Source organism: Ictalurus punctatus, chromosome 14 (genome assembly GCF_001660625.3).
Source record: "Ictalurus punctatus breed USDA103 chromosome 14, Coco_2.0, whole genome shotgun sequence".
In the NCBI taxonomy this organism is placed as follows: Eukaryota; Metazoa; Chordata; class Actinopteri; order Siluriformes; family Ictaluridae; genus Ictalurus; species Ictalurus punctatus.
The window spans coordinates 18,898,172-18,912,934 of NC_030429.2; the positions used below are offsets into that span (position 1 = coordinate 18,898,172).

Below are 14,763 nucleotides of genomic sequence, written 5' to 3' on the forward strand. Positions count from 1 at the left end.
TTTATCGGCAAAACCAATCAATAGGTCGACCTATATGTGCACGTATCCTGTAAAGCACTGAAACAGTTAAGCTGCAACAGCAGCCTGGTGAAATGTAAATACTATAATATATGAAGGGAAGAAATAGGACTAATTCAAAATCTGTCCTGCTCATAGTTACAGTATTAGTGAAGGAAAGAAAATGAAAAAGACAAACATGACACCGGAGATTACTGCTACAAAGCTGTGATTTCCTTCTTCTCCATTTCCCTACCTCATTTATGGACCTCTGTAGGCCCTCCTCAACCAATTCCTCTGAGTTGCAAGAGACTGCATCTGGGATAGAAGGAAGGATCCTCGGCTCCCCAACCAAATGCAGCGGACTAATCCCAGCTTCCTGAGAAGATTCTTGGTTCATAGCAAATGAAGTTTCGAGATCACCCGAGTGAGCCAATCTTAAGTTCTCTATATTTTCACTTATATTAGAGAAAGCGTCTGCACTATAGCCAGACCTTTGGTAAGAGCTGCTTAGTGTTTCGTGAGCAGTTTCATTCAGAGTCTCTAAAGAATGTTGCTGGATATCTTTGTGTTTGGCAAAATCGTTATTGGGAAGATCCTCAGAGTAGGATTCCTCTTGTCCAGACTCCCTCTGCTCAGGAATAGGCAGCAGTCGAACACTCCTAGCCCGTGTAGTGGGTCGCACTATCAACTCTTCCTCGTCTTCAATGGAGTCTTCTTCAGATGCACCCACAGGAACGTCTTTTTTTATATTTTCATTTCCTTCTTCTTTTTCTTCCTTCGCCTCTTGGTCCTGGGCAGTCTCACTTTGCGCTTTCTGCTCTATCTCTCCAAACCTTTCTTTAAGCTCAGCGGTTACGTTTTTGTATTGGGATTTTGTCTCCTTTTTCTCAATTTCCACCCAGATTTTCTCATAGCGTTGCTCCCAGGTAGTCTCATGGAAAGATGTATTTTCTACATCTTCTTGCTTTTCTTTATCCTCTTCATTCTCTCCTACCTCAGTGGTCTGGGATTCAGAGGGGGCTAGCTGATATGGACTACTTACATCTATCTCAAGTGCATCTAATGTCTGTCTCTCCTTTGATAGCATAAGTGGACAAAGAAATACAATTAACATTCAAAAAGAAAAAGGAAAAAAAAAAAAACATTGGGAATAACTGTGCATTAACCAAAATTACTTTTGCAGGATACACAATACTTATGACTTGAGAAGTCTATAAGATATCATAACTCCACAAACACTGCTCAAATGGTTTATCAACAACAATGTCAATTACAGGAAGACACCTAAATAAAAAAACAACAACAAGGGGGACGGGTGCATGAAATAAAGATGTGCGTGGGTGCAGTAGACACTGAAATCTGCCCACCTCTTCAGGATGTTCATTGGCCTCTGAGCTATGGTCACACTCTCTGTCTTCCTCCGGTGGTGACACTGGAGCATCAGAGGAAACAATGTTCGACGATATAAATATCTGATGGTATTTGTGTTGAGGAGTTTATATGAAGCTGGCATCAGTATAGGTTCAATTGACCTACATACCTGTACCTGTTTCAGTCTCAACAATGTTTGGCAGTGGAGTTGTCAACTTTGCACGACTGGAGGTGTTGTCTGTGTCCCAGTCTGACTCTGCAATATAATTTGAAAAATAATAACTTTAGATCGACTGATCATTCCGACATCTTTGTATACCCAAATCATAAAGGACATGCTTCACAGGTTTAAATATGCAAAGTTATCTCTCACCTTCATCACTCATTGGTTTCTTAATAGACTCCTTGTGAATGTGTGTTTGAGGTTGAGGTTGAGGTTGGGGCTGTGTGCTGGTAAGAGTTTTGAATGAGCGTGGACTTGGCAATGGACGAGTTCTTAAAAGGGAAGATTCTTTTCCTTCTTCCTTTTTTGTGTTGGCAGCTCCTTCTGTTTCTGCAACAGATGCTCTTGGATGTTCCTGCCCTTGGACGACCGGCAGAGGCAATGGGGTTTCACTCGCTAACTCTTCCTCGGGTTTATAGACCGGCAGGTTTTTACTGGCTTTACTGGTAGTACTTGCTGAGTCCCAGTCTGAAGCATCTGTGTTGAGAATAAGATCTTTAATCTGGGACTATACTTTAAGGTATTAATGTTGTGTGATATGTGGTGTTGTGTGATATGTAGTGTGACAAAAAAAATTAAATAGTACTCTCCGGTACAATGTGTGCAGTTTTATAAGGAAATGAGCTCTAAGTTTTATTGAGCATCCTGCAGAACCAGACACGATTCCTCTGGAGACTTTGACTGTTGCACTTGCTTGTTATTTTTGCAGCAAAACCCAGCAGCCTTCATTATGTTTTTTTCTGAAAAGTGTTTCTTACATAATATGCTGCTTTCTTTAATGTCATACAAACATTTTTCTGTAAAATGTATTTTTGTGCTGGAAAACTAATGTTTGGGAATCTAAAATGTTGTTTGTACTGACTTGATAATGTAGAAATCATAAAATAAAAATCTATAACAAAGTTTGTACTAAAAAAAAATAAAATAAAAAAATAGGGTGCCTAGACTTTTGCACAGTACTGTATATAATCCTAACACTACAAAGCTCAGAGCAGAATGAAATACAGAGCATCTGACCTGCTGGGATTTTGTGATTTTCTTTTAGATAAGATAAAAATACACACACAAAAAAAGTTTAATCCTTACAAAAAACCTGATTGAGAATATCAAGAAAAATCCAACCAGGTCAAAAATTACCTTCAAGATCATCAACATCTCCTAAACCAAGTTCCTCCATTACATCTGTAAGCAAAGACAATGCATTGAGATTATTAGGAATGTCTAAATAACAGGTAAACGCCATGTTAAAATAAACACACTGCTTTTATTACCGGTCCTTTTTCTAGTATCTTTAGACTCCAGCAGTTTATTCAGCATTGATACTGGCTCCCTATGAAGCAGTTTGTGCTGGAAAAAAAAAAAAAAGAATCATTCATAAATTTAAAACAAATCAAATATATACATGTATATATGTGTATATATATATATATATATATATATATATATATATATATATATATATATAAAACAAAACATTAACACACAAAAAGTCATGAAAAGGCATACTGAATGTTTACCTGCTTTTCCAATTTCTCTTCATCGCTGTTATCCTCCTCTTCCTGACTAGTCCTTAAAACTGCATAAGGAAAGAAATTTTAAATCTTGACACTTAAAGTGTAAAAAAAAAAAAAAACACAAACAAACAAAAAAACATAGCATACATTTAACACGAACACAAGACACAAACAATTTATATACAAGCCTCTAGAGCTGCTACACTGTAGGCATGCACATGCAAAATAGCAAGTTCTTTAATGCATATGAGCTTTTGATGTGCAGGCAAAGCACTGAAGGTAATGCAGTTGTTTTATATACATTAATATCTACAAACCGCATAGCACCATAGAATATGTTAGTGCAGCTTGCGTGTGCTTCTACGTGAGAAACCAAATTAATAACAGCACTAGTAGTCTAGGAACTGGAAGTAACTATATTCTTCAGCATAACACAGGAATATTTTGTGGTGTGCAAGCTGTAACTTAGGCACTAATGCTAAAACTAGGCTTAGATCTAATTTACACACAACCATTACTGGCTTCATGTACCAATTTCTTTTATCAGGTACACTACCGGTCAAAGGTTTAGACACACTCATTCTTTATTTATTGTTTCCCCACATCTTATAATAATAAAGTCATCAAAACTCTGGAGTAACACAAGTGGAAAATAAAATCAAAATAATTTAATATTTTAGCATCTTCAAAGAAGACCCCCTTTTTGCCTAGAATTTCCATGTATTCTTGGCATTTTCTCAACCGATTTCTTGAGGAATCTCCCTGAGGTGCTTTTTAAACAGTATTAAAGGAGTTCCCACCTATGGTGGACACTTATTGGCTGCTTTTCGGAATATTTCGCTCCAAGTCATCCGTTTAAAAGAAACATTTTTTGTAAATAAAATGTTAGTTTTCTAATGAAAGAAATGAATATGAATATAAACTCACACAGGTGCAGATAAGGTGAATGGTACACCTCAAAGCACAAATATTGTGTTGTATTTTCGTGGACTCCAAACATATTCCATGCTCCTAATATTCGCACAAGCTGTTTCATTATTTCATATGCTTCACTGTCACTGTCATTGTCTTAAATTAGTACCATGACAACGCTATAGGACTAGTTTTATAAACTAGTAGTCTGTCAACTCAAATGTAATTAACTCAACCTCAATGCTTGGTGGGGTTATCTATAGCTTCATTTTAAGTATAAATATCTAGACAACCTATCATAGTTTAACCCTCCTATTATGTTATGGATCAATTTGACCTATTTCCACATTTGAGATGTCTGGAAATACTGGTTAATCACTCTTTTAAATTTTTTGACTTTCCTCATTTAGGGTCATGAACTTATATGAAAATGTTTCTTCTTTGCTGTTTATGTGTGTATTTAAACTGTGGAAGTTAATTTGACCCATAACATAATGGATGTAACTTTTTTTCCCAACATAATAGGAGGGTTCATTGTAAATCCCCTTCTCTCTTCACAGTAAATCAGGATGCAAGCCACACAGACTACCGTGTTCAACATAGGCACTGACAACAGATATTCAAAAACACAAATGGACCATTATGGACTGAGACCTGTAACAGATATGAGAAAGTAAAGTAACGTGAAAGTGAAATGGTGAAAGCAGGGGGTTATGGGCTATAAGTCCTGGAGAAGAACGGGACATCGTGCAGCAATTTAATTGGCATACCCACTGCCTTCTGACCTCCAGGCCAAGCAACACTCCTGAATACACTACTGTGCTTCGATCCTCTTAAGAAAGATGGAATATAATGCAGGGCTAAAAAAAAGGAATCGATTACAGAAAAATCATAGAGTGTGTTCAGCTGTCCTTTACAAAATGTATAATTTTTATTTCAATGAAAATGCTCCTGCACAAATAGCTACCCGTTATACCTTTATAAATCTTATAATGGTAAAGTCCTTACCGAAATGCTTAAATGGCATCAGTCGATACAAAGCAGAAGCAGCGAACCACAATGAAAACTTTTTTTCAAGCTTTGAATGTTTCTTAAGGCATGAAATGGCTGCAGAGATGGCTTACTGAAGCAAAGCTTGCTCTGTTTAAAACTGTTTTTCCAGCTCTAAGCACAAAAGGGCCAGAAGTGCTATAGCTTACATACCTTCACTGCTCTCCTCACGAATACTGGACATGGGTTTATGTGACTTGGTTGGGGAGTTCAGCCTTTCACTTTGCTCCTTTTTGCTCGGGCTGTCTGAGCCAGACTGAGAGAGAAGAGTGTCACTCAGCTTGAAAAGAGGAACACTAATTTGCAGTGATCATGATAATGCCTTACGTTGCCATTTTAATGAGTTCTGCGTATGGGACTGTACGGTACTCTATTTTAGCAGCTAAACCTGCAAATACCAAAATACTAACCTCCGAGTCCCAAGGCGAATCCTCTTCATCTTCTTTTTCAATTCCTAACTCTGACAAAAAATCTGAAATGCAGTGTTTAAACAACTTCGTGAAGTACATGAGAAGCACATTTCTTATGCAATCTTTACGTACATGGTTCTATAAGATTTGAAACCTTACCCCTCTTCTTAGAAGTTTCTGTCTTTTGTAGATTGTCAACATCTGATCTTTCATTTTGTATCTCATCACATTCTTCATCCATATCCTCTTCCTCATATTCATCTTCTGAAGATGACTTTTCCTCGATTTCCTGAGAACAAAGATTTCTTAAAAGCAATGCAGCATTATAGCTTAATTCAATGAAGAAGCAACAAAAAAATTATATGATGTTACATAAATTTTAGAGTACAGTATTTTCTGGATGAAGAATTTGAAGAACATAGAATGGAAGGAATGAATAATTATCAGCACCTTAATGCACCAAAACAGAGGCTTTACATCTTAAATACAACCATCTAAAACTATGTGAGGCTTCCCTGTACCTGCAGTGTTCCTTGCTCTGGAATAGTATGGTGTACATGCTCTTGTACCTTTAAATTTCCATCCTCTTCATCTTCATCATCCTTATCAGAATGAGAAGTCACATCAATATCATCAATGACTGTCTGCGGGATTTCTTCAAGACGTACAAGTTCTCCATCCTTAGCAGCACTTTCTGCAGGTAACCCGATACGACTTTCTGTAACTTCTAAATCATCACTACCAACGATCATGGACACTGGCAAATTCTCATCATCTCCACGATATATTGCTGTCCAGTCCTCAGCTCTCATAATTTCCCTCTCATAAAGCTTAAGATTAACTGGCTCAATGTCTGAAGAGTCACCTTCCACTGAACCTTCTTTTTCATTATCTGAGCCAGGTCCCCAGGTGTCTTCAGAGCTTTCAGGTTCTTCTTTACGTCGCAGAAGGTTCAAGGTTAATTTTAATGGCTTTGTTGTGTCGTTTACATTTTCTTGATTGAGGTCATCTTTGTTGCCCTGATTTGTGGATGACTGAGAGAGTGTTTGTGAAACAGTATTATCAGCCTTCATGTCATTGGTGATATGTTTTTCATCACCTATTTCGTGTGGTTGCTTAGATACTGTACCACCGTTCTTACTTTGTTTGGATGCGATATTTGGTTCAACTTCCAGAGTATTTTCTGCAAATTTTGAAACACCGACAATACCGTGTTTCCCAGCTCTGACTGGTTCAGTGTCTTCATCTTCATCATCATCATCTTCATAATTCTTATCAGAAATTTGTAGAGGTGTTCTAAATGCTCCTGTGGTGCCCATGTTACTGTAATCATTTTCCTCTTCATCGGAGGATGTTGACTCAACCCTAATGGCCGTTAAAAGAGAGCCATCTTCTATATCTAGTGTGTGTGGAACTGCCTTCTCCATGGCATCATCTGTGATCTCTGAAAGCATTATATTTTGTCTCTCAATGTCCTCTAACTCTGTTCTCTCTATAAGATCATTGTTTTCTGAGACTTTTGCCTGCATCAAACTAAAGTGCTCCTTAGTGTGATGACTTTTCTCAATCAATGTGTTTGATGGCTCAGGCTGTACAGCAGCTTCTGTGTTTACATCAGGCTGCATCTGAACATCACCGCACTCCTCACTTCCCTCTACAGCAGCGATCTTTGGCATCTCAGGAACTTCTCTCCCATTATCACCTTCTTGTGTTATTACAACCCTGGTCTCCTCCTCTTGTTCCTTTTCACCATCACTTTCTTCACTTTCATCATCTTCATCTTCTTCATCGTCCTCTTCATCGTCTTCCTCTTCATCATCATCCTCTTCTTCTTCATCCTCATCTTCGTTGTCTTCACCTTCCTCTGATTCTTCTTCTGAACTTTCACTGGCTTCTACATCTGATTTGCCGCCACAGGGCAACTCTGAGAACTCTGAGACTTCAGCCTCATCACCTATCCCAAAAGGATGGGATGGAATACAGAATAGAAAAGCAGAATTTAGAAGAAGACCGCACCGAGGGACTGACTGGTGAGATTACCTTTTGGGAGCTGATGAGGGGGATGGAGGTCATCTGGGGAAGGTTGGAAAAGGAGATAGGTTTAGGGGTTACAGGATGCTGGGTGGAGGAACTGCTACCAGGGAAAGCCATGGGTTCTATTGCATTGCCCTCGCTGATAGGCTCGGACTCAGTGCCACTCCAGGATTTATCTGGATCCTGGACCACAGTGACTACAGGGCAGGGGTATCAAGTTAAATCACAGCCACAAGCTAAAGGAAGATGTACTAAACATCTGACGTGGTACTTACATCTTTTCCCCTCGATTTTGGAGGCACTCATGAGTTTCTTCAAGTTTAGCTTTTGAGGTTTCTACAACAGAACAAGTATCATCTTATTGCAATGATAATCTATTAACTTTGTACAACTCAAATATAATTAGTTGATATTTCAATTATACTTCCTTCTGATAGGAAGATCATGAGTTCAAATCCCAGTACTGCCAAGATGTCACTGGTGGGCCCTTGAGCAAGGCCCTTAACCCTCAACTGCTCAGTTGTATAAATGAGATGAATGTAAGTCACTCTGGATAAGGCCGTCTGCCAAATGCCATGAACATAAACGCTGTGTTCAGCCAGTTACAATATACTGGGATGACGATTGTGCATGGATTTTAGCTAACTTGAGTCTCCTTGGAGCTCTTAAAGGAATAATTATTGCTGGGCACAATGCAACAGCATCTAATCTAAGACTAAATATATCAAGCATTCCCAGAACTGGTCTATTATAATGCTTTTGATCAGTACTGCATAAAGACTAACAGCACATGAAAATGACGGAGATGCTGTGCTGTCCTTCATTGAATAACTGGCGTTGCAAAGAAATTTTCCATCAAGCTAGAAGTTGCCAGTGTTTACTGCAACGTTTCGGAGGAATCTCTGCACTTAACATTGTGATCCAACACTTCATGGCTTATTCCTGCAATATGCAGGATACTGACATAGAACAGAATAGAATAGAATAGAATGCCGGACGCAGAAACAGAAATAGAATAGAATGCCGGATGCACTTATGCTTTTGAAAGCACCCTGTATGAGATCGGAAACAGGTTGTTACTTGCAGAGTACATCATGCTACACTATACCAAAAAGACAAATGTTTACATTACAAAGATCTATATAAGAGAAAATGTCTCCAGTATATGAAGCTCTGCAAGGTACTAATAATTACCTTTGGGCCCAGGTCAAGCTGTTCATCATCATCATCATCATCATCATCATCTGTAGAGGGCCAGGAATCAGCAGGACCACTTTTTGATGCTCTAAAATTTGATTTGTTTATTAGGAAGATGATCTCATATTCACACACAAGCCTGATCAATTGATGAATTCTAGTTTTTCTGCAGATTTTCTTACCTACTGATGGAGTCTGCATGTGAATTGTCCTCTGTATCTGGAAACCACAATTTACATATTTATTACACATCATATATTCAGGTTGTGGATATATTTTAATGATGCTATATTTACATTTATGGTTTACTAAAATCTTGTTTGTAAGCAATACAGATAGAATTGGCAGAAGAGTCAGAACAAAAGATTTGGGTTGTATTAGTATGAAACTAAATCGATCGCTTAGCAATTTCAGGTGATATCTATACGTTAGTTTAGCTTACTCACACCATCTTCAACAACACAAATTCAGTGGGGTCCAAAAGTCTGAGACCACCAATGACAACGCTTCTGTCTTGCATTTTTTAATTAAATACAAACATTTTTATTATGTTATCAGCAATCATTTGAGTGAAACGTATCCAAATCAGAATTTCTTAGCATTTGGCCTTTTGCTTTAAAGACAGCGTGAACTCCATGGACTCCATAAGATTGTCAAAACCATCAGTCTCTTGAACACATGCTTTAACGCAAGGGATAAGACTAGTTAGTTAACATCCATCCATCCATTTTCTGTACCACTTATCCTTACTGGGTCGCAGGGAACCTGAAGCCTATCCCAGGGGGCATGGGGCATAAGGCGGGGTACACCCTGGACGGGGTGCCAATCCATTGCAGGGCACAATCACACACCCATTCATAAACTACGGATACTTTTGGACATGCCAATCAGCCTACAATGCATGTCTTTGGACTGGGGGAAGAAACTGGAGTTAGGTACCCCCACAGCACGGGGAGAACATGCACACTCCTCCAACACAGGGCAAACCTGCTAAATGCGCTACCATGCCCCCACAGTACTCAATATATCCAACATAAATTTTCTTACATTTAAATAGTGATCTATAAACAGTGCACAATCTTGAATATTGAATAATCAACATACTGAACATTTTCAGTTTCTTTGTTTTAAAATATTCAAAATTCTTTCCAAGTGGTCTCAGACTTTTGGACCCCACTGTATATTTTCATTAACTAGCTGATTTGTGGTAAACAGTATTATGTCTGCTCTGTGGCATATTAGCAGTTTTGTTCATCCTTGTTATACCTTTCCCTTCTTCTTTTGCACTTCCTCCTGCAGTTATCCATTGACATGCAAATGTAAGCAATATGAATAGGAGGAAAATAAAAGGACTTCAGATGGAACATTGCACAGCGTTATGAAATGTTTTAATATGGTAACGCGGCATCTAACAGGAGTTCTCAAGGTTACATTCAGTACAGCCAATAATGAAACCTGAAGAATCATTCTGAACCATGTGTATCATATGAAACACTGAATCTTAGGAAAGCACTACACATTCATCACTAACAGAATACAGGGGTGAGTGACGTTCAGCACTCACCATCTTTCCCTAGAGTTGGACCTCCGAGAGCAAAGCCGGCCTCAGGACTGCCCAATAATGAACTCTGCTTATTTTTATTGAAGGAAAGATGGGAGGGTGACTGCAAGGGCTTCCTCTTCGTCCCATGCTCAATGATTAGATGTGAACAACTGAAAATTATTTGCAATAGACATTACGTCTTTATACTGTTTCTGCAAATAGGGAAAGATAAGAGTAGTACTTTTGTGGCTGAAAATTGAAATCACACAGATAAGCATACGGAGTACTTACGCATGATGCCCATTCATTACAGCATAGTCGTCAGATGACCATCCTTTATTATCCTTCACAGCGATATCAGCATTGTACTGCAAAAGCAGTCGCACCATACTGATTTGGCCATTGCAAGCAGCAATCAGTAAAGGGGTTCTTGTTGGCAAAAAAGATGTGTAAATTATGATGTGCATTATTTGTGATAACAAGCAACTGTTGGTTGTCAAGAAGCCGATATTTTACTTGAGATTTAAATTTAAGGACTAGCATCCTTACCGGCACTCCTGGTTTTGGAGATTAACATCTGCCCCCTCCTTAAGTAAAAATTCAGCCATCTCTGCATGATTTTCTTCCACTGACAATATCAAGGGAGTATTGCCTTCCTATAAATACATTAAACAAAGGGTTTAACAAACCACAAAATAAGTTTAATTTCATTTACTTCCATTTGTGAATAAAAATGTAATATATCGATATCCATTTAGATATTTACCTAATGCCTAAACGTATTTTATGTATCTATCTAAAACCTAAACACCTAGCATACTGGGAAAATAAATAACATAATATTATACAATGAAAGCTGTGATCTTATCAGAAAGAAAGCTACAGTTCTCTTCGCTCTTTCAGCTGTTGGTTTGTGAGGATACAATTTCATGGTGCCACTAGGATCCACTAACAGAAATGTATCCCTCACCTGTGGTGTAGGGATAAAGCTAAATGGAATGCTAAATGGAAAGGACTGGTGAAAACCCTGTTGTGGCTTCACCTTGTTCTGGGCATTGATGTTCGCCTCATGTTCAAGGAGGTTCAGTGCCACAGGTAGCGAGGGGATGCGGGCAGCCAAGTGCAACGCTGTGTTCCCGTTGATATCCACCAAGTTGGGATCTGCCTCATGCTCCAGAAGGATAGACACACAGCGATCCTGCTGGCACTGCACAGCCTACCAAGGCCCACAGAACACCCAACAAACACATTCAAGGAGACACACTGAGTAAAGATTGTTCTCTTTTTTATAGTTAATGCTCTTGGAGAAAAACAGAATGAACCGTCTAGCTTTGGGTTACAATGATGCAAAACATTTTTTCTGACTGCCACTGATACTCTGGCATTTAGGAAAACGTTAACATACATGTGAACATCTGGTCATACCTTCATTAAGGCGGAGCGGTTCTGATTGTCACATAGGTTGAGTTTAACTTTGTTTTCCACCAAATACTGAACCACTTCTGTGTGTCCATGAACGCAGGCTATATGTAGTGCAGTTCTGCAGATCCAAAAACACAGTGACAAATACAGCTTTTCCATACAACTCAATTTGATCATGTTGTGAAAGCGTAATGATACACATATAGTACAAGACAAACTATGCATGTCTCAAAGCTAACAATAATAAGAAACATTCATTCCAAATGATAGCAAGAACTACCAAAGATCAGACCAGTTAAGACCAATGCTGAATGTGCTGTTGAATTCTCGATCAGATTGGTGTTGGTGGTAGATTTCTATAACAGCATGGATCTAACAGATTTCATGGCTGTATTTCAAATCACAGGCTTATATATTATAATGCACTTATTCTAATACTGTATGTTATAGTTTCTGTTGTAAATGTTCATTCACAGGGTCTTGTGTAGCAGACTATTCAGCCACAAGAGCATTAGTGAGGTCAGGCACTGATGTCGGACAAGTACGCGTGGGGTGCAGTCAGAGACATTGTAATGCTGGAACATGTTCGGGCCCAGGAGTTCACTACCAGAGACCACATGTTCCCTTGTGCAGGTGTTCAACGGGGAGCTGCAGGAGTTCACCAGTGAAATTGAGAATATTCACATGGTATAGCTGGATGACATTCAGCAGGAGGCTAAGCGCATGATCTCCAGGTATACAGTACAGATTTGAATTACAGTGAATGCTGCGAAGTCTATTGTGTCTAAGTATGTTTTGTTACAAAGTCCATACAGGTGTCCACATCCTTTTGGCCTTTTAGTGTATTTAACATTTATGGAAGGAGTGTCAAATATTGGAGAGTATTCAGGATATGACCAGTTGATTTTTTTGTCTTATTAAATTCAAGAGACAGAAAAAATTAAGTCTGGTGAGGGAACGACCGTTTACTCCTGCTATAATTACATTTTTTTTATTACACTTACGGCATTTGGCCGACGCCCTTATCTAGAGCGTCTTAGATTTATCTCATTTATACAACTAAGCAGTTGAGGGTTAAGGGCCTGGCTCAAGGACCCAGCAGTAGCAGCTTGTCAGTGCTGGTATTTGAACTCACAGCCTTCCAATCAGAAGTCTAGTTAGCTGTCGACAGGCACGGTGGCTTAGTGGTTAGCATGTTTGCCTTGCACCACCAGGGTTGGGAGTTCAAATCCCGCCTCTGCCCTGCCAGCGCTTGCATGTCCTCCCCGTGCTTCTGGGAGTACCTCCTACTACTCTAGGTTCCTCCACCAACCCAAGGACAAGACGTGAGTTGTAGACTGACTGGCATCTCTAAATTGTTCATATGGGTTGGCACACTGTCCAAGGTGTCCCCTGCCTTGTGCCCCAAGTTCTCTGGGATTGCTCCATGTAGCATAAGCGGTTTGGATGGATAGATATAGATAGATATAGTTATCTGTCATTTGAGTAACCTGAAACCATCAAATCATTAACGGTACTGTTATGACATTGTTAGGGATGAGTAATATGCCTACAACTCACCTGTTCTCTTTATCAAGCTGGTTTAAGTCGTTCTTTTTGGTGAGTTGTTTGAGTTTAGCCACATCTCCAGTGAATGCAGCTTTATGCACTTTGCCCAAGTCTTTCTCCTTCAGGTCATAGCCAACAGAAAGCACACTGGCTGTTTCAGACGCACTTGGAGAGCCTTTTCTTCTTTTGGTGAAATGGAAAATTTTCTTCATCTTCAGCGGTGCAGTCCACAGGAGCAATATTTCATTCCTGTTACAGGTTTACCTCAGGCTCATGTGCAGGCACTGGCTCATCACGTCTTCCCGTTATCTTACTAAAAATAAAATGTGTAAGAGGATTCACTTTAAGCCTTTTAGAGCCCAAGGACAAAATGCATCAATGAGCAGAGATGCAAGTGAGGAGGATTTCAAGGAGTCAGTCTAGTCTCAAACTCCACCGGCTCTATATGAGATATGACGTTAATGGAAAGAAAACCTCTTCTTGTCTAAGTTAATATTCGAGATAAATAAAATAGCATCACAGGGTATGAGAGGTCAGTCAATCAGCCAAGCAATGAGTAACGTTACATGACAATACAGCAAGCTAATTAACCATCCAGCCGCACACGTCAACGTTACAATTCGGACGTAAACAAATAACTTACGTCCCTGGATATTTAGCTGGATAACTACTCGTTTTGTTCACTGGTTCAATCTGCTTGTTAGATAATATTTAAATTCATCCTAGTTTTCAGAGCTAGTTCTACAGTGTTAGTTAGCTAACATTACTGGCCAACCGACCAGCTCTTAACTCACCTTACTAATCAACAGGCAAACTGGGAGGGTCTTCATTACACATCAGTCTCACACATCAAATAAATATACAGAGCTAAATGTATTAAGTTTGAAGATTAACTAGCTAACCAGGAGCGCAGAACTGAAATTCCCCCAGTTTAGCTAGCCAGCTAGCCGATTACCAAGAGGACGCTGAATCCACGCTAGGCTAGCTCGGTAACCAAGGCAACGCAACACAGTCTGAGCATCTGATTCAAGCTGCTGTTTCGAAGCAGATAAAATTTGGTTTGAACTCGGCAATAAATTAGATTTTTAATTTATTTCATGATGTAATTAACTTGGAGACGACATAGGACAATTAATGCAAAAAACTTTTAAATGCGTCTCAAAGCGTTCACATGTTCCTTAGTAGGCAGCTGGATATTTTGATATGAAAATATGTCCGCCATTTTTGTTCAGTGTTATCTAGTGTAAACGTTGAACCACTCTTTACTTTGGTGGTGGTTGTTGTTGTTGTTGTTGTTGTTATTATTTTTATTTTTATTTATTTTATTTATTTAATTTTTTTTACACACCGGAAAAATAACCAGAAGGCGGAACTAGCTGTTTCATTTCCAGTTGGCATTTGCTTGGGTGGTTTGAATCAATGATGGATGTCCGGATTGTCCAATCAAATAACGTGATTTTATACTTCCTCTAAGAGGACCGCCCATTGTGTGTCAACTCGTCTTTTCTTGGTTTTGATTGGGCAGGTTAAGTCTGACGG

The 14,763-nt window shown here is 39.1% G+C and overlaps 1 protein-coding gene across 9 annotated transcripts in view; it reads right to left on the reverse strand.

The window, feature by feature from the left end:
• si:ch211-272n13.3 (ankyrin repeat domain-containing protein 26) overlaps positions 1–14,555 on the reverse strand; it is a 31,796-nt gene extending 17,241 nt beyond the window's left edge. For 4 of the 9 annotated variants that reach the window (XM_053685798.1, XM_053685797.1, XM_053685795.1 and 1 more), the window contains exons 1-23: positions 14,019–14,555; positions 13,237–13,537; positions 11,680–11,794; positions 11,297–11,470; positions 10,804–10,910; positions 10,546–10,683; positions 10,276–10,424; positions 9,978–10,004; positions 8,894–8,930; positions 8,709–8,799; positions 7,790–7,850; positions 7,521–7,711; positions 5,640–5,769; positions 5,481–5,542; positions 5,224–5,326; positions 4,791–4,880; positions 3,112–3,170; positions 2,866–2,941; positions 2,732–2,776; positions 1,745–2,071; positions 1,541–1,627; positions 1,368–1,432; positions 254–1,075 (exon numbers count right to left, since the gene is read on the reverse strand). In XM_053685798.1, the coding sequence (XP_053541773.1) occupies positions 254–1,075; positions 1,368–1,432; positions 1,541–1,627; positions 1,745–2,071; positions 2,732–2,776; positions 2,866–2,941; positions 3,112–3,170; positions 4,791–4,880; positions 5,224–5,326; positions 5,481–5,542; positions 5,640–5,769; positions 7,521–7,711; positions 7,790–7,850; positions 8,709–8,799; positions 8,894–8,930; positions 9,978–10,004; positions 10,276–10,424; positions 10,546–10,683; positions 10,804–10,910; positions 11,297–11,470; positions 11,680–11,794; positions 13,237–13,436 (3,156 nt within the window). In that variant the 5' untranslated portion in view covers positions 13,437–13,537; positions 14,019–14,555. The remainder of the gene's footprint in view (positions 1–253; positions 1,076–1,367; positions 1,433–1,540; positions 1,628–1,744; positions 2,072–2,731; positions 2,777–2,865; positions 2,942–3,111; positions 3,171–4,790; positions 4,881–5,223; positions 5,327–5,480; positions 5,543–5,639; positions 5,770–7,520; positions 7,712–7,789; positions 7,851–8,708; positions 8,800–8,893; positions 8,931–9,977; positions 10,005–10,275; positions 10,425–10,545; positions 10,684–10,803; positions 10,911–11,296; positions 11,471–11,679; positions 11,795–13,236; positions 13,538–14,018) is intronic. The other 5 variants (XM_053685794.1, XM_017485377.3, XM_053685796.1 and 2 more) reach the window with 5 other exon arrangements.
• Between the last annotated feature and the right edge of the window lie 208 nt (positions 14,556–14,763).